Consider the following 19626-nt stretch of genomic DNA (forward strand, 5'->3'; position numbering starts at 1 on the left):
CCCCAAATATTGACACAGGTGATCCTGACCATTCTTGAGGCTCATGCCATCTTCTCACAATATAAAAGGAACCAATTTTGCCACTTGAAGACATTCACTCCACTGTAGCACCAACCTAAAAGGGAAGAGGCAGGATGCCAAAATATTTGAATTCAAGAGATAGTGTGCAGTGTCCATTCCAATTTACCCCATTATTTATGGTTAAGAGGAGCCTTTCCATAGACTTCCATAGGAGTCAGATGGGGTCCTCCTTAAAGGGAATGCAAAATTCCCTTCTCCATACACTTTTGCTGTTTCTATTTAGCGAGCACTGCTCCCCTCTTACCTCTCATGTTCCTATTAAGCTGGAAATTAATGTGGCTTCATTTACATTCTTATGTTCTGGCAAAATCACAGCTTCAGAATTACCTTTTGTAAATTAAATGCTACTGGAAAAGGGAATAGGACAGCATTCATGAACAGGTCACATGCACAGTGGCTACTTTGGGACATTTAAGAATTATGTACAAAAAAGATTTCAAGATACCCTCAACCAGACAGCATATTTTAAACGAAGGAAAATTTTGAGCTAAAGCACACTGGGGGTGAAGTGGGAGCACGCCTGGAGATAAGTAGGAAACAAAGTAACATCAATCAATGTAATCCTTTTTTTAACATGTGAACGGTAAAGGACCAATTACCTCTCCATCATGTCCTCAAACTTTAGCAGGATTTTCCTCACCAAAACACAAGCAGCAGCAAACGACAGCTAGTATTTGGATTGGGGAGAAGTAAAAGCATGATTTTGTCTAAAAACGGTAAATGTACAGAATGCCCTCAGAGAGCCCTTCCCCCAAGCTGAAGTGTTCAGGGTAAACCTCTCCCTTCTTTAGTAAAGATAACTGGGCTGGGAGGGTGCTTGCTGGTTTACTCAGATACTTTGTGTGTTTGAAATTCATAACAGAAAACAAGCTAAAGGTTGATCTTTCCTCCATAAACAAGGTGACTGTAAATGCATGTGTGCGTGTATGGAAGGAAAGGGGAGTGAAGATTGTGTGGCAGTTTTCTCCAATCTCGGCCTACTGATGTTTATTTTGAATTCTAAAATTATCAAGTAGAAAAACCAGCAACATTCCACAGGAGACCAGGAATAAAGCAGCAGCTGTTGCTCCACATCCTGTGTATTTGCTTGATGTTTCTTGATGAAAACTTTGATGAAGGTCAAGCTTCAGGTTGGTTTTAGCACCAGGAATAATCTCAAAAATCATCTTAGACAAAAGCAAGCAGAAAATGCGCTCTTAGATATAATACAACCAGGTTTTATTTAAGTTCTCTCTTTTCCCCCCCCCGCACACTGGCAAAAGTTCAGAGGGAGTTTAAAGTTTTGTAAACATTTTAACTACCCCTCTTCCCCCCCTTTATGACTTTACAAAGCAAAGGAGACAGGGAGACCAGATTTGCAACAGTTCCAAGTCTCTCCGTGCTATTAGATCCAAAAACTATATACAAGTCTGCAGCAGTCTCTGTATAGTTACTGTACAAGTTTGGGGGGGAGGAGGAGGAAGAGAGAGGAGGAAGAGGGGAAGATTACCCCCCAAAATGAATAAACCAAATGAAATAAAACCCAAAGCCAAACTGCTCTGGAGTAACTCGAGCCGCCTTCTTCAGGCAGTGATGACAAAGACAGACACCTTTACACAGCTCCACCCAAATGGCAGCCTCTCCCCCCCACAAGCACACTGCAGCCCTCTGGGAATGGGAGGTAGGATCGGGGGGTCAAATTAAGTGCATTTTGCAGTTTCAGGTTTTTGTTTTTTTTAAAACTTCTGCAGAGAGAGCTGGGATTACATAAATATTTAATTATTATGGATCGGAATTGAAGGGATATTCAGCAATTGAAGGTGTAGAAGGGGAATCCGTGCCATTGCCTCACACCTCACTTTCTCCCTCTCCACGGTTTATAGGAGTTCAGATGCTGCCTACAGTCAGGTTCTCTTTTAAATCTCATTCCATTATGAAGAGGATGGTCTCTGCCCCTTAACTTGCATGCAATTGTAACACAAAACTGAATCACTACCATAGGAACCCAGCTGAGACTGTGGGGGATACTTGTTTGGAAAGTAATGTCCTTCCCCACCCAAGACTGTAGCTGTCTCTTAAACGAGACAAATTCACAGCAGAAGGGCCTCCAATAAACTGGTCCTATCCCTATGAAAGTAATATTTAAGGGAGTAATTTCAACCTGAACAGAAGAAATACACCCTCCCCTACCCCCATTATACATTCCCATTTGTCCAGGAAGGCTGGAGGTTGCTGGCGGGAGAACTCCAGTAACTATCATCACTACCTAATGAAGACAGACTCAAGCTTTCCCTCCAAAATTAATGTGCTGAGAGGGGCTGGCAGGGGGTGTGCAACATCAAACCAATCCAAGTTAAACTCCACCACCCACCACCACCTTCTCCTGCTGTTGCCAGTTCTAAAGTTAGCTTATGAATGCAACTCCTGGATTTGGAGAGCACCTCTTGTCCTGATGGAGCACTTAAGTCAGTATCTGTGTGGCATTTTGGTTTTGACCAATCTCTGTTAACCACAAACTCTCTCCATGATTGCAAAAGTTGGATGTGATAAGCATGACCGGGGAAAGGAAGATACCATTTGCAGAATCCCAGTAGACTTTCCAGATAAATCAGCAGAAGAAATGACAGCACAGTGAACGCGTGCTGCCTGCAGTCAGCCTTTTTGGGAATGGGTCCTATCTCCCACCCACCTAGGAGACAGAGCAAAGTCCACATGTCTATAGGCTGACAGAGACAACAATGACTATGCAACCTGGGGCAGAAAGATTTTGTTGGGGCTAGAAGCAGCAGCCTGAGATGATTGATTCTGTAAGTAACTGCAAGGCGAAGAAAAATGCAAGTTGGAGAAAGGACGGTGTCCAAAGGTGGAGAATCCATGGTTAACAGACACAGGAAAAGCTGGTCAATCTGCCCAAGATCAGTAGTCTTCCAAAGTCTCTATTTCTCCCATATTGAGCCGCTCTGATGAGGCATTCACTGAAAATCCTGTAAAACAAAAGAAGCAATGTTTTGGTCTGGCTGTGCATGTGTAAGTATGATATAATCAGTTTTATTTATTATATGCAACTACTGCTTAAAGGAGGAAGTGGAGAATACATGTCTAATTAAACTGTGGGAGAAATTCATTGCAGACTGTAACTACCCAAACTGCAATTTGACCAAGACACCAGGGTTGTCATGCATAGACTTGGACAAAGTGCCATAGGATCTTTAGTGATTAATCATTAACAGCTTGGTCCTGAGTCTCTCAAAAGATGGCACCTTCAGCATCACTGTGCCTGAACACCACGGATAGTACTGTCTCAGAAGGAAGAATGCTTAAAGCACAACACAGTAGTATTTCTAAGATGTTCTTCAGTCGAGTATTTAGGTGGTACAGGAAGCAGGGCTGGCTGGTGCAAAGATCTAACATCCAAGGACTGACCCTGCTCATCCCTGCTTAGCTTCTGAAGATTTGATGAACTTTCAGTCTGAAGTGGTATCAGCTTCCCGTTTAAAACCACTCTTTTACAACTAGAAGCCAGATGGAGACAGCATGCAGATGTACCAATAGGCACAAATTTAGGATTAAAAGCACCATTAAATGTTTGTACTATTTTCAATCCCTACATGCTTTTCATCTATTAACTATTATTCAGGAAATCCAATATACACTTAAAAATAACCCCCAAGTTTTAAATCATATAAATGCTGAAGATCAGATGTACTAAAGAAAGCTGAAAGGGAAAGAATGCACACCAATGTTAGAAATTCAATGCAAAGCCAGTATCTGTAGAAAAATGATTTGGATAAGGATACAAAGGTATTGTCACATCCATTCTAAACTTTGGAACTTGTCAGTTTTGTACAGATCTTATTTGAACACCAAGAGAGAGGAAGCTACAGGGAACCATGCTTTATTTTCTTTAGACAGTATATGTATTCAGAGAGATTAATATGTGATAGCTATGCAATTTAATTTGCTGCATATTATATCCACTTTTTAAAAATTGGATATGTTTAAGGTATTTACTAAGCCAAGTGGGCTCCACTGGATGGTATATTAATTCCTATAATTTGAAAAAAATGTTTTCTAGTTGAGAAAGTCCTTGTAATAAAAGGCTATACATTTAAGCTCTGTTACAAATAATTTTATTTAAAATTCTGTATCTCAATTTAATATCACTGATATATCAGTAGACTTTAACCATTCAATTAAATAACCATAACAGAGTCATTTGACATGCATGTACACAGACAGGGGAAGAGGTAATATTTTTATTGGACCTCTTCTGTTCGTGGAAGGTAAAAGCTTTTGAGCTACACAGAGCTCTTCTTCAGGTCTGGGGAAGGAAGCAAAGGGCATGTAGAGGTAAGTTTGAATTCGTGTTTGCAGTTTTCATATAGAAATGTGCGTATGAACTCTAATATGAAAATACTTATTTTGCTGAAAACAGTATGTGCAATCTAGTGGATAAGGATGCTGATTTTAATATAGTTTGAGGATCACAGTACTGTTTTCAGGGAGTGGTTTAAAATGTATTAAAATCTCTTCCAATGTGTAATATGGATGGATATGTTAATCTTTATTTTTAAAAAATAATAAAGCAGCAGTGTTAGAATATAGATATTCAGGCCTGCCTGTAAAGGCGTATACTTTAAGAACTTAGGTGTATTTTTATCACTTAGCGGCATCAGAGTTGGGAAGGGGAACACGGGGTAAATTCTCTGCAGCATCAGAGCTGGGACCAGAACACTGGGGAACAGACTAACAGCATACAGAGATAAGCCTCACTGGTGTGAAGGGCTTCGGAATATGCTTGCTTGGAAATTAACCCCAATAAACATCGTATTGTCTTCACTTCGGACTTCTGGTCTTTTGCTGCTTGATGTCTGTGTGACAAAAACCAGGGAAGTGGGAGGGTGAAGGGAAAGCCCTCTAACAAGTAGCATCTGAACGAAAATATTAGTGAATACTATCCCTTAAGTTACAAGGTAGCAGCAAACTCATTGAAGTTAATGGGAGTTATGTGGCTAAACCACAATGCAGCTTTTGAAATATTTCCCCCTATTTTTATTTATGAAAGCAGGCAATTCAGAACAAGAAGACTGCCCATTGGCTAGAGATGTAAGGTTTATAAAAAGAACAAGATTATAAAAGATTTTGCCCACTACATGACCCTTTTAAACAAGACAATTAGGGGAACTGTGAAGCTCCCACTCTTCGATTCATGAACTCTGTCCTGTTAAGAGATTCAAATGTGGGAAGGAATGGGTGGGACTGGGGAACACATGTATGTTTGTGCAGACCTCATTCATCAAAAATATCAATTACCTCATTGGAGATCACAGTCTATATGTATGAATAAAGTATGCAGAGTAGTTACAGTAACCAAGCAAACAGGATAGAATCCCTAGCTGTGGTGAAGGTGTACAGAAAGGTAAAAAGACCAAGTCTCAGGGAAAATGATCAAGGGGAAACTGGGAGGGGCTTTCAGTATTTCATGGCTTCGGGATAGAAAACACAAGGAATTACAGGCCAGGGAGAAGTGCATCAGAGGCATAGACAATGAAGCTGTTTCAAACATGGAGACAGAAATGAGATGAGGCTCCAGATTTTGAAGAGCTGTAATTGAGGGAGACATGAAAGGAGAAATTACAGCAGTAAGAGTTCTGGTAGATGAAGCAATAGTACATATGCTATATATAGAGTTGGTTTACAGACGGAGGAGGAGGAGGAGGAGAGAGAAGTGACAGGCTGAGCCCCTCGTCACGGGGAGAGGGGATATGAACAGAAGAGCTGACTGAAGGAGTTATATGAAGCTGGAATTTTAGTTTCCATTTTATCATCGCACAGACCTGGATATGTTCATCCCATACCAGTACTGCACAGATGCCTGCTTTCTCACTCTTTTCTAATATTACAACAAAAACTTAGCACTTATTTAATGCTTTTCAGCTTCAAAGCACTTTAGAGACATCTTCACATCAATCCTGCCGTGGTAAAGAAAGAATCTTCCCCATCTACAAAGAGAAACTGAGGCAAAAGTCAAGATCACAGAAGGAGTCAGTATCAGATCCAGAATTAGAACTCTGGAGTTCGTGATGCCAAATCCTGAACTCAAACAATGTCTGTGATCCTTAACAGGTGACTAGCTTTGCTAATTTCTTTTTAAAATATATTTGTGCTTTCACAGAATGACATTTGATTTTTTGCAAAAGAAAGTATTTCTCCAAACATCAGTATTGCCAATCCATCATTTACATTTGATCTAAAAAGATATGGACCTTTTTGAGGCCTAAGGAACAGAAAAGATTTAATTTTATAATATCCCCATCTAATAGTTAAATTTGCTTTATATGTAAAAAAGTTACATTAAATGGCACTACTGAATTCCTTCCAAAAACCCTAAGGTGGCAGTTAGATCAACATCCTGAATCACTGCAAAATTATTAGTGATATCTTCGTTTAAACTGAGATGTCAGAGGCCTTACTGTCATAAAAATAAATATTCATTTTTAATCTTTAATTAAATCTAGGTATGGAAAGTTAAAAAATGGAAGCAGAAAACCAATGCTGCAAATTCTGTCTTAAGAAAGAACAGATTCTTATGGGTAGCTTTTGAAATGTCAGGAAATGTAATTTTTATTATGCAAGATCCTTCTATATTTTCCCAAACTGCAGTATTTGTTCTCATGATTATATTTACTATATCAGAAAAAGGCTGAATTTAGCTGAAGAGCCTTATTAACCCTTCTTTTAATATCCTTAAAGATCCAGGATATCTAAAGTAGAAGACCAAACTTCAATTAATTTAAAAAGCAATAAAACAGAATCAGCTTCTCCTCTTCACACATCAAAGAGATGCCCAAGATATGTATATCTGATGCTTAGCTAAAATCGTATAGAACCTCAATTTTTCATTTTAACAGTTTACCCGTAATGAAAAATACCCTTGTGTCATAAATATAAAGGAAAGGGTAACCACCTTTCTATATAAAGCGCTATAAAATCCCTCCTGGCCAGAGGCAACATCCTGTTACCTGTGAAGGGTTAACAAGCTCAGCTAACCTGGCTGGCAACTGACCCAAAGGACCAATAAGGGGACAAGATACTTTCAAGATACTTTTCCCTGTGTTAAGAGGGAAGTTTATTCCTGTTTTCTGTAACTTTAAGATTTTGCCGAGAGGGGGATCCTCTGTGTTTTGAATCTGAATACCCTGTAAAGTATTTTCCATCTTGATTTTACAGAGATGATTTTTACTTTTTTTTTTTAAATAAAATCCTTCTTTTAAGAACCTGACTGATTTTTCCATTGTTCCAAGATCCAGTGGTTTGGGTCTTTGATGATTTTGTAACCAATTGGTTAGGATATTATTCTCAAGCCTCCCCAGGAAAGGGCGTGTGTAGGGCTTGGGGGGATATTTGGGGGGGGGGGAGGAGGGAGGGAAGACATCTCCAAGTGGTCTCTTTCCCTGTTCTTTGCTTAAAACACTTGGTGGTGGCAGCGTACTGTTCAAGGACAAGACAAAGTCTGTACGTGGGGAAGTTTTTGACCTAAACTGGTAAGAATAAGCTTAGGGGGTCTTTCATGCGGGTCCCCAGATCTGTACCCTAGAGTTCAGAGTGGGGAAGGAACCCTGACACCATGTAAATTCATTTGTTCTCTACTTCCACAGCCAGAAGTCTTTTCTTCCTATCTCCACAAGGCTTTGCTTGGATTCTTCCAACCTATTTCCAAGGTGAGTAATTTCAGAATCGGGTCAAGTTTGACATTTAAGGGTCAACCAACTCCTCAAGACCACAAATTACAGGAAGAATTGATTCCAAACTGATATTTTTTCCTTTTCTATAAAAATAATTTTTTAAAAAAAAATCTGCTAAATTGGCTCTTTCCATCTGTTTGTAACTGTCAGAGGGGAACACGTTCAGGATTATGCCTTGCTCATCATACTGACTCCTGATAAAACCACCGCAGATGTACCTGTCTAAAAGGCCCCCCATCTTCTTTTTCTGCGTCTGTTTGGGTAAAGTGATAAACTGAGCATGAACATAGGTACCTCCTTAAACCATCTCAGAAGCATATAATTGTATTATATATATTGTACACCACACACCCAGCATCACCTGTAGCAGTGGTAGGAGTACTGGACTGGCAGAGTCTCAGAGCAGCCTTCAAAAATGCAATGAATTTGTTGTAAATAATTTTAAAATACAGACTACTCTAAAGGGGCTTCCCTCCATCTTTCTTGCATATATTTGATGTATTAATGTCTAGGACTTACGAAAGACCCAAAAAGGACTTTGCAGATGGAACAAAAATTATGACCTCTATCCCAAATAAGCCACTTAGAGGAAGATGCTCATTTTCAAGTATCAAAACTCACCTAACAAACTGGGATCTGCTCGAACCATTTTCTGTTTCTTCTTTTTCTTGCCACTCTGCACAGCTTCGAAGTTGGATTGCTGGTTGTTGCTCTGATTCGTCTGAAAGACGGAATGCAGTGCACTATGGTTCATCCCCCACACCGAATCCTGAAACAAACCAATTCTAGATTACAAGTTAGAATTAAACGTTGCCTGCTCACTGGAAATACACAGATGACACCAAGTCACTTTCCATATGACATGGATAGTAGAATATCCATTAACCTATCCAATAAATTTATCTCTTTTCTAGAACTAATCCTGCACCATAAAATTATCTCCCTATAAAGTTATTTACACAAGATCTCAGATAGTTACACAGCTAACAAGGGACAGATAGATTCTGTACAATTCCACAGGAATACCTGAAATATGTTTCCTCCCCCCAGTCTAGATAATTTACCCCTTTCACCACCAAGAGCTAAATACAGAAATGCAGACTGTCACTGAGCCTTTGCTACCCTCTCCAGAAATACTATCAATGTACTTCAAGATCCTCCTTCAAAGCAAAGAACAAGCAAATATGTACCTGCTGCTGCTGACTGGCTTTTTGTTTGGCACGGCGCTCTAGAAACTGCTTGGCAAATTCCTTGGCCTCAGGGGTATCTCCAAGGTAGGCTCTGATGTAATCATGGACCTCATATGGAGACTCCACTTCCTTCAGGAAAGAAACAAACGTGGGAACTGCAATACGAGGGGAAGAAGATGGACCATGAGAGAGACGTGTGCTGATGCAGGAGTGTGTGTGTGCAAAAACCAAACAAACTTTGTATACTTTATTCAATATTCTTTATCAAACTATCAACCATTGTAAACAGCCTCTCCTGTTAAATTCCCCATAATATAGCCCCAGCAAAAAACGGTTACTAACCTTTCCATAACTTGTTCTTCGAGATGTGTTGCTCATATCGATTCTATGTTTGGCAACAGTGCATACAGCACAACCCATCCGTAAGATTTTTCCCTTGGTGGTGTATGTTGGGCTGGCTCTAATGCCTCTGATGCCGCGCACTTATGCACTGGTATAAGGGGCACCGCCAGCCCCACATCCTCTCAGTTCCTTCTCACCAGCTAACTTTGACAGAGGATGGGGTCCATCTCCTCGTAGCATGCCTGAATACAGGACATTATTCAGGATGAGATTCTCTGGGCTGAAACCAGCAGGGCTTTCATCCTCTCTGCTATAGCCACAAAGAGTTGCACAGATCTACAGAACAGCTTAGTCCTCTCAATGTAGAAGGCTTGGGCACGCCTGACATCCAACGAATTAATCCACTGCTCTTCCAAATTCCTGTGCAGTTTTGGGAAGAAACTGGCAGGAAAATGGCTTGGTTGCTATGAAACTGCAAGACCACCCTTAGAAGGAAAACTGGTTGGGGGCACAGTTGAACCTTGCTCTTGAAGAACACTGTGTACAGTGGTTCTGATGTAAGGGCCCAGACTTCAAAGACCCTTCTGGCCAAGGTAATCACTACCAGGAAGGCGACTTTCCAGGAAACAGCCAATAGATGACACAATGCTAGTGGCTCAAAGGGAGGGCCCATGAGTCTTGACAGGACTGGATTTAAATCCCATGGGGGAACTGGCTCAGGAATCTGAGGATGAAGTCTCTCCAACCCTTTAAGAAAGGAGATGGACATCTTTTTTTGTGTGAGAAAACTGACCTATCGCCAGTTGGTGGGTGGAAGGCTACTACTACTACTAAGATCACTACTAGGTGTACCTTGATAGATGCTGAGCCTGACCTTGTTGTTTTCGGTAGAGCAGGTAAATCCTATATAGACTGAAGGGGAGACCGGAGTTGAAGAAAGACCTCGTTGGGAAGACCATATCAAGAAATGCTTCCACTTGGCCACGTAGGTAGCCCTAGTAGATGGGTAGATCTGGTGGACTTGTTCTGAACAGGCTCTCTTCTCCAGGTTCAACCATGGAGCTGCCACAGAGGTTTGGGTAGCGTACACAGCCATGGTCTTGTACTATTGGGTCCAGGTGGAGTGGGAGCGGTAGCAGGGGTGCTACTGACAGCATGCCGAACCACTGTTGGCATGGCCACACCAGAGCTTTAACAACAACTCTAACCTTGTCCCACTTGATTTTCAGAAGGATCTTGTACACTAGAGGAACTGGAGGAAATGAGTAGAATAGGAGCTCTGTCCATTGAAGGCATCTGAAAGGGAGCCTGGGCTCTGTCCACATAGAGATAAAAACTAATGGTATTTCATGTTCTGCCTGGTTGCGAACAGGTCTACCTGAGGAGACCCCCACCTTTGGAAGATGAACCTGGTGACCTCTGGGTGAAGGCACCACTTATGGTGAGAGAAGAAAGATCTGCTGAGGTGATCTGCCAGGGCGTTCTGGGCTCCCGGAAGATGGGAAGCTTCAAGCAGGAGTCCCATAAGCGGATAGCCTCCTGACACAGGGCAGAGAAGCATGTTCCTCACTGCTTGCTGATGTAGATCATGGCCGCTGTGTTGGCTATAAATACTTTTACTACTTTACCCATGATCTGTGGAAGAAACATTTGGCAAGCTAAGTGGACCATTTTGAGCTCCCTGATGTTTATGTGTAGGGAGACCTCTTCCTGGGACCACAGGCCCTTTGTCCTGAGGCAGCTGAGGTGGACTCCCCATCCTAGATTGGAAACGACTGAAACAAGGGACACGAATGATTGGAGAATTGCTAACATAGTTCCTATTTTTAAGAAAGGGAAAAAAAGTGATCCAAGTAATTATAGGCCTGTTAGTTTGACATCTGTAGTATGCAAGGTCTTGGAAAAAATTTTGAAGGAGAAGGTAGTTAAGGACATTGAAGTCAATGGTAAATGGGACAAAATACAACATGGTTTTACAAAAGGTAGATCGTACCAAACCAACCTGATCTCCTTCTTTGAGAGAGGAACAGATTTTTTAGATAAAGGAAACGCAGTGGATCTAATTTACTTAGATTTTAGTAAGGCGTTTGATACTGTGCCACATGGGGAATTATTAGTTAAATTGGATAAGATGGGCATCAATAGGAAAATTGAAAGGTGGATAGGGAATTGGTTAAAGGGGAGACTACAACGGGTCCTACTGAAAGGTGAACTGTCAAGTTGGAGGGAGGTTACCAGTGGAGTTCCTCAAGGATCAGTTTTGGGACCAATCTTATTTAATCTTTTTATTACTGACCTGGGCACAAAAAGTGGGAGTGTGCTAATAAAGTTTGCAGATGATACAAAGCTGGGAGGTATTGCTAATTTAGAGAAGGACAGGGATACCCTATAGGAGGATCTGGATGACCTTGTAAACTGGAGTAATAGGAATAGGATGAAATTTAATAGTGAGAAGTGTAAGGTCATGCATTTAGGGATTAATAACAAGAATTTTAGTTATAAGCTAGGGACGCATCAACTAAAAGTAACGGAGGAGGAAAAGGACCTTGGAGTATTGGTTGATCATAGGATGACTATGAGCTGCCAATGTGATATGGCTGTGAAAAAAGCTAATGTCGTCTTGGGATGCATCAGGAGAGGTATTTCCAGTAGGGATAAGGAGGTTTTAGTACCATTATATAAGGCACTGGTGAGACCTCACCTGGAATACTGTGTGCAGTTCTGGTCTCCCATGTTTAAGAAGGATGAATTCAAACTGGAACAGGTACAGAGAAGGGCTACTAGGATGATCCGAGGAATGGAAAACTTGTCTTATGAAAGGAGACTCAGGGAGCTTGGCTTGTTTAGCCTAACTAAAAGAAGGTTGAGGGGAGATATGATTGCTCTCTATAAATATATCAGAGGGATAAATACCAGAGAGGGAGAGGAATTATTTAAACTCAGTACCAATGTGGACACAAGAACAAATGGATATAAACTGGCCACTAGGAAATTTAGATTAGAAATTAGACGAAGGTTTCTAACCATCAGAGGAGTGAAGTTTTGGAATAGCCTTCCGAGGGAAGTAGTGGGGGCAAAAGATCTATCTTGCTTTAAGATTAAACTCGATAAGTTTATGGAGGAGATGGTATGATGGGATAACATGGTTTTGGTAATTAAATATTCATGGTAAATAGGCCCAATGGCCTGTGATGGGTTTTTAGATGGGGTAAGATCCAAGTTACCCGGGAAAGAATTTTCTGTAGTATCTGGCTGATGAATCTTGCCCATATGCTCAGGGTTTAGCTGATCGCCATATTTGGGGTCGGGAAGGAATTTTCCTCCAGGGCAGATTGGAAGGCCCTGGAGGTTTTTCGCCTTCCTCTGTAGCATGGGGCACGGGTCACTTGCTGGAGGATTCTCTGCTCCTTGAGGTCTTCAAACTACAATTTGAGGACTTCAATAGCACAGATATAGGTGTGAGGTCTTTTTTAGGAGTGGTGGGTGAAATTCTGTGGCCTGCATTGTGCAGGAGATCAGACTAGATGATCATAATGGTCCCTTCTGGCCTAAATATCTATGAATCTATGAATGGCTGGGGGATGACAAAGGCAACACCTGCCGTTGCCGACTGGGGGTCCTTCCACCAGTCAAGGGAGGTGAAGATCGGGTCTGGAACAGTAAACACCAAGTCCAAGTGTTGTATGTTTGGTGAGTGCACTGAAGCAAACCATGTCTGCAGGGATCTGAGGTGCAGTATTGCATGCCATACCAAGTAAGTGCTTGCGGCCATGTGTCCCAGAAGTCTGAGGCAAACCCAGGCTGTTGTGATGGCGTATGCCTTGACCCTGCATATCAGATCTGACATGGTCTGGAAATGGGCCTCTGGACAGAAGGCGTTGGCGTGGGTTGAGTCTAGTACTGCCCCAATAAAATCTATTCTCTGTACTGAGATGAGAGTTGACTTTTTTGTTTATCAACAGACACAATGCTTGGAAGGTAGCTTGGACCAGGCTGATGCTGGTCTTTACTTGAGCACATGAATAGCCCTTCATCAGCCAGTTGTCTAAGTATGGGTAGAATTAGACCCCTTGCCTTCTGAGGACGGCTGCGACCACTGCCATGCATTTCGTAAAAACCAAGGGGGCTGCAGATAGAACAAAGGTAAGGGTGGTGAATTGGTAATGGGTCTGGTTTCTTCTGTGGCCTTGGAAGATGGAAACATGAAAACCGGCATCCTTCAAGTCGAGGGCGGTGTACCAGTCCCCTGGATCCAGGGAGGGAACAATGGAGACCAGGGAGACCATGTGGGTCGAAGACCACCCTGGCTCTTTGGGATTAGAAAATATTGGGAATAAACCCCTTCTCCTCGGGATTAGAAAATATTGGGAATAAAACCCCTTCTCCTCTCAATTTCTAAGGCACCTCCTCCACAGCCCCCACCTGTAGGAGGGTTTGCACCTCTTGGGCTAGAAGTTGCTCATAAGAAGCGTCCCTGAAGAGGGACAGGGATGGGAGGGAAGGGTGGAGGAAAACAGAAGGGTATAACTGTCCACCACTGTACTTAGAACCCAGCAGTCTGATACGATGAAAGACTACACCAGGCTGAAGTGGGAAAGTCGGTCTGAAAACAAAAAGGGGATAGGCTCCGATGAGGGAAACGGGTATAGCACCCTGAGCGCACCTTCAATGTTGGGGCCTCTGGAGTATCTATGCAATCCCAGTAGTGAGACTGAGGTGGATGGAAGCGGTTGACAACACTTGTAACCCTTGCTCCTTCTCCTGAACAGGTCCCATCGTGGCAGTGGCACCGAGAAGCGAGCTGGCTGGTGAGGCCTGAAATGCTTCCTCGAAAGAGCAGGAGCATAGAGGCCCAGGGACCTGAGGGCAGCCTTTAACTCCTTCAGCCCATGGAGCTTTATGTCCATTTTATCTGAAAACAGTGACATACCCTTGAATGGAAGGTCTTGGATTGACTGCTGGACCTCCTGTGGTAGCCTCAAAGATTGCAACCAAGAGCATCACCTCATGGCCACTGCAGAAGCCATTGTTCTGGCTGCGTCCAGGGTCTACTAGAGTGAGGCTCTAGCTATGTTCTTTCCCTCCTCTAAGAGAGTGGAGAACTCCTGCCTGGAGTCCAGAGGCAATAAGTCTTTAAATTTCATCAAAGAATCCCACATGTTGCGATCACATCTCCCCAGCAGGACTTCAAGATATGCAGCTGCAATCTACCTATTGAATACATTTTTCTGCCAAACAGAGCTAGTTTCTTTAAGTCTTTATTTGGAGGTAATGCTTGCCTGGCCTTGCCTGTCCCTCTCATTGGCCGGCACTGGAGCCAGGAGGAGGGTGAGAGTATAAGTACTTTGGCTGTCATGTATTTCTTCTCTTCCCTCTTCAAAGTGGGAGGGAGAGAAGATGGGGTCTGCCACAGGGTTCTGACTAGATCCAAAAGAAGCTACGTTGATGGATAGGGCCATCTTTGATGGTGCTACTGCAGCCAAAATGTCAATGTGGCTATGGAAAGACTCCTTGAGCACCTCAACATCTAGCCCCAGATTAGCAGCTATTCTCTTTAGAAGCTCCTGTTGGGCTCCAAAGTCATCTTGCAACAGCGAGCCACTTGGCTCCAAGGTGGCTTCACCTGGGGAGGAGGAGGAAGAGACCTGTACCAGAGAGGGAGTTCCACCTCATCTTCTGCCCTTATTACCTCCATTGGGCCCACATCATGTGTGTGTCAGTACTGGGCTCGGTACTGGAATCAGGGTATGGTGGTGAATGGAGCTATGTAGCAGCCCGCCTCTCGGATGCAACCATAGGACCAGTGGACGATGGTCCTGGTACAGAGGAAAATCTCCATTAGTTCCAAAATAGTCACTGCATCGGCCACTATCCTCCTGACCAGTTGCCAGTGTGTGACCCATACCCGGGTCCAGTGACATGTAGAATGGGTACCAGCTGCAGCTCTTGGGATGGGCATAGGGCTCCACCGCAGACTCCAAAAAAGAGTCCTTCTGACGTGACCATGGCTTCTGCCATTTGGTGCCAAAGGTCTGGGAACCAGTGCCGGACCAGGGATGACCTTGCAGAAGGAAGGAAGGGCCAGCTTGCCTCTAGAAGGTATCTAGGGCCCAGGTGCTGGGAAAGAGCTTGGAGCACCATGTTCTCTCCTGTTCATTGGAGTTAGTGATTGTCCCATCAGGGTTGGTGATACCGGGAGAGATAAGTCCTTGGTGGCTGCAAAGGCCTCCAGGGTAGAAGGCACTTATCACACTGGAGCCACAATGACTTCCTGGCATCAGCGGGGGTGGGTCCCACACTGAACTCAAAGGCCCTCAGGGTGGAGTCGACTGTGCCATCATGGGTTCGGGGGTGGAGGATGCACTCCACTGCCTTCCCCTTGTTTGCCTTTCTTTGGCACAGAGGAGTGTCCTCTCTCGGCTTTTTTCTCACCACCAGAGATGGAGAATGGTGCTGAGAAGAGCGTGGTGCCAGAAAGGCGTGTCACACTGAAGCTGAAGTGCTTGGTGCCGAATCCGAGTGGCTTGGCTCTAATGCTGGTCTAACAGCAACTTCCGTTAGGATAGCCCTCAGTCTAGCTCAGAGGTGAGCAAACTATGGTCTGCGGGACCATCCTGGCAGCCCTTGAGCTCCCAGCCGGGGAGAATAGCCCTCCTCTCCCGCAGCCTCAGCTCGCTGTGTCACCAGCACTCTGGGCAGCGGGGCTGCAAGCTTCTGCCAGGCATCGCGGCTGTGAGAGCTGCCAGCCTGCCCTGGTACTCTAGACTGCGCGGTGGCATGGCTGGCTCTTGCCAGGCAGCGAGGCTGCCAGTCCTGGTGCTCTGAGCAGCATGGTAAGGGGGCAGGGAGTCCCAGGGGGCAGTCAGGGGAGAGGGGGACGGTCAGGGGACAAGGAGCGGGGGGGTTGGATGGATGTGGGGTCTGAGGGGGGCAGTCAGGGGGTGGGAAATGGGAGGGGGCCAGGCTGTTTGGGGAGACACAGCCTTACCTACCCTGCCCTCCATACAGTTTTGGAACCCCAATTTGGCCCTCAGGCCTAAAAGTTTGCCCCACCCAATGTCTAGCTTCTCTGTCTTTCTTTGTATGAGGCTTAAAGTCCTGACAGACCTGACAGTGCTCTCCTACCTGAGATTCTCCCAGACACTTCAGACAACTGGAGTGTGGGTCGCTCACCTGCACAGGTTTGCCACAGGAGGCACAAGGTTTGAAGCCCAGGGATTGGGGCATGCCTGAGCCCAGGGTCAAAGGGAGCCCCTCTACATTAAAGGAGAAGGACTAACTTTCTACACTAGTACTGTTTACACTAATACTATACTAAGACTAAAACTAAGCTAAAGAGAAGAAACCATTGAAAACACCTTGCTGAAACAAAAAGGGATGTTCCAGCAACCATCAAAAGCGGTAAGAAGGAACTGAGAGCATGTGGGACCAGCACTGCCCCTTATATTGGCGCATAAGCGTGCAGTACCAGAGGGCACGAGAACTGGCCTGACAGATACCACTGAGGGGAAAATCTCCGACAACAGTGCATGCAGCACACTCACACCTAATGTGGAATGAACATGAGCAAACACTCGAAGAACATATTGTGGCAGACATTCTACTATTTTACGTACAGAAAAGGAGACAGTCCCCTCTCACCCTACTGTGATGTGCAAGAAAATTAAGTGTACAACCACGAGGGCAAGTGAACCACTGCTTCATGACTCGCAGTTCCTAACTTAAAAAGAAAAGGAGTACTTGTGGCACCTTAGAGACTAACAAATTTATGTGAGGATAAGCTTTTGTGAGCTACAGCTCACTTCATCAGCTGCATGCATCCGATGAAGTGAGCTGTAGCTCACAAAAGCTTATGCTCAAATAAATGTGTTAGTCTCTAAGGTACCATAAGTACTCCTTTTCTTTTTGCAGATACAGACTAACACGGCCGCTACTCTTAAACAGTTCCTAACTTGACTCATTTTGCAGCAGAGTTAATATCAGAAGCTCAGTGAACCCCAGGCTCAAATGGACCATAAACAATCCTCTGCTCTTATGCCGCAATCAATACAATTTTACTGACTGAAGCATCAGACCAGAGCATAGTTCATTCAAACTGTACCCCAAAAATGCTTTAGAGAGTTACAATGTTAATAATATTGCATGTATTTAGAACTAGGCTAAATTCTCATTCATCTGTGACCTGTCACCTCCATCCAAAAGGAACCATTTTTATGGGTGAGAGTGGGAGAGTCTGGAATTAGTCCCAATTCTATTCTACCTGCATATTTTACCCAAAGAGGGAAGACAATGCAGTGCAGTTTATAGCAATGCCATTTCCCAGCTAATTATGCCCTCTTGCTGAATGAACCAAACAGCACCTTGGTAGAAATGCAGTCATCATCCACAGAATTTCATGTGTGCAAATGTACAAATGTGATGTTGTTCTTCATATACTGTTACAAAGCATAACATTCATTCTTTCCTGCTTCTTACCATCTAAGTTGTTCGCTGTGTTGAGTGCATGAAGCATCTGTTCACACCACTGAGTGAATCCATCCTGGGCTTTAGTAACCCCTTGGAACAACTTCAACAGCTTCTCCTCTTCTTCCGCCTTCTTGTTCTGTCTGCTCGTAATTCCTATGGATTTACTGACAAAGAAATTGTAAATATTGCATACTATGCCTGAAACAGCCATCGATTATCTTAGACAATATTATCTAAGATAACAGTGCATAGCCTACAAAAGCCCATGGATTTACAGAGGGCCAGTAATGTTTAAGAGTCAACTTATTTTCCTAGTGGATAAGAAAAATCAAAGAAATTGGGACTCTGTGGACAGCCTATAAGCTGTTTGTTGCTAAACACTATTTTAAGACAGTGGTACAGAATTTTCAAGAACCAGAGGTGATGAAGCTATAGTTGGTTAAAATATGAGTGCAATACTAGCAGTCCTTTGCCAAAAACAAATTCCTCCCGATTCCTACCTGAGGCTGGCATTGCTCTTGTTTTTATTGGTTGAGTTACGAGGCCCCATTTCTTTCACTGCATCGTCCCAGAACCCCATATTTGAGTTTTTGGTGTCAGCATTGCTCCAGATGCTGCTGACTAGATCAGATGCCCACTGGCTGGTGGGATTAGTGTTTAGAGAGCCCCACACTGAATTCCCAATGCTGCTGTGCAGGTTAGAATGCTGTTGAAACAGAACAGAAATGAGACCCTGGTTATTAGCATCAGGTCTGGAGAAACAGCAGCAATGTCTCAGAAAACCAAAATGGAGTGTGATGAGAGGGGAACAATGCAAGTAACAATTCTCCATGTTCTGGTTAGGTAAATAAGATATGCACCGTAGTACTGCGGACTCTGTTCGGCTGCTGTTGCTGCTGTTGCTTCTGCATCTGCCTCGCCTCTTCCTGCTGTATTTCCAAGAGAGATTTGGTAGCGCCTGTTGGCTTGGTGACATTACCCCAACCTGACATTTTTTGTTGCTGCTGTTGCTGCTGAAGGGCTTTCATCAGTTCACGCTGCTGACGTCTTTGCTGTTGCATGCAAAAAGAAACAACATGCCTTTCTTACTCTCTGAAGATAATTACTATTGGGGATACTGGTTTCAGTTTGTTTGTTTTTTGTCGACATGAGCAGCAGTGTCACAATGTAGGCCTCAGCCTTTAAAGCATGTCAGACAGATATGGGGTTCTCAACCTTTTTCTTTCTGAGGCCCCCCTAACATGCTGTAAAAACTCCACGTCTTACCTGTGCCACAACAATAGTCAGAGGATGAAAATACCACCTATGTCTCTCAAATATATCCTTGATTTTTGTAGTCAAGAGAACTGACAACTTCTTGGACAAAAGGGGGCAGCAGCTTTGAACTGGCATGAAAACTAAAGAATCTACCATTATCTGAACTTCTGGTTAAAGTGTCATAAGAGCTTATGGTACTAATGAAATTTCAGAGAAATTCAAACTGTGTCAAAATTATCATCTGTATATTTTGTTTTGGGTTTAACGTGTGATAGCCTTCCATGTGTCAGTGGCATAGCTTGGCTATGGTTAGGACCTGGGCAATTTTGAACTAGATTAACATTCTTTAATAAATAAGTAACTGAAGATCTAAATCCTACTTTAGAATTGTTAACCTCTTACTCAGGTTAACAGTAGTGTAGACATACCCACAGATGTTAACGGTAAAACAAAATAGCAGCCATGTGAATCCTAAGAGGATGTAAAGATAATATGAAAGGATCCATGCTATTTCAACCCAGACGCAGAACTAGTGACTCCCTCGTCCACACTCCAGGACTTCCACT

General features: G+C 43.4%; 1 protein-coding gene across 7 annotated transcripts in view; it reads right to left on the reverse strand.

The window, feature by feature from the left end:
* Positions 1 to 1331: 1331 nt before the first annotated feature.
* Positions 1332 to 19626, reverse strand: part of GIGYF2 (GRB10 interacting GYF protein 2) — a 148694-nt gene continuing 130399 nt past the window's right edge. For 6 of the 7 annotated variants that reach the window (XM_073360204.2, XM_073360202.2, XM_073360203.2 and 3 more), the window contains 6 exons: positions 18664 to 18855; positions 18304 to 18509; positions 17813 to 17967; positions 8996 to 9150; positions 8427 to 8574; positions 1332 to 3044 (listed from right to left, as the gene is read on the reverse strand). In XM_073360204.2, coding sequence (XP_073216305.1) covers positions 2977 to 3044; positions 8427 to 8574; positions 8996 to 9150; positions 17813 to 17967; positions 18304 to 18509; positions 18664 to 18855 — 924 coding nt within the window. In that variant the 3' untranslated portion in view covers positions 1332 to 2976. Of the gene's footprint in view, positions 3045 to 8426; positions 8575 to 8995; positions 9151 to 17812; positions 17968 to 18303; positions 18510 to 18663; positions 18856 to 19626 lie in introns of those variants that run through there. The other variant, XM_073360206.1, reaches the window with a different exon arrangement.

Source organism: Lepidochelys kempii, chromosome 9, assembly GCF_965140285.1.
Source record: "Lepidochelys kempii isolate rLepKem1 chromosome 9, rLepKem1.hap1, whole genome shotgun sequence".
Taxonomy (NCBI): Eukaryota; Metazoa; Chordata; order Testudines; family Cheloniidae; genus Lepidochelys; species Lepidochelys kempii.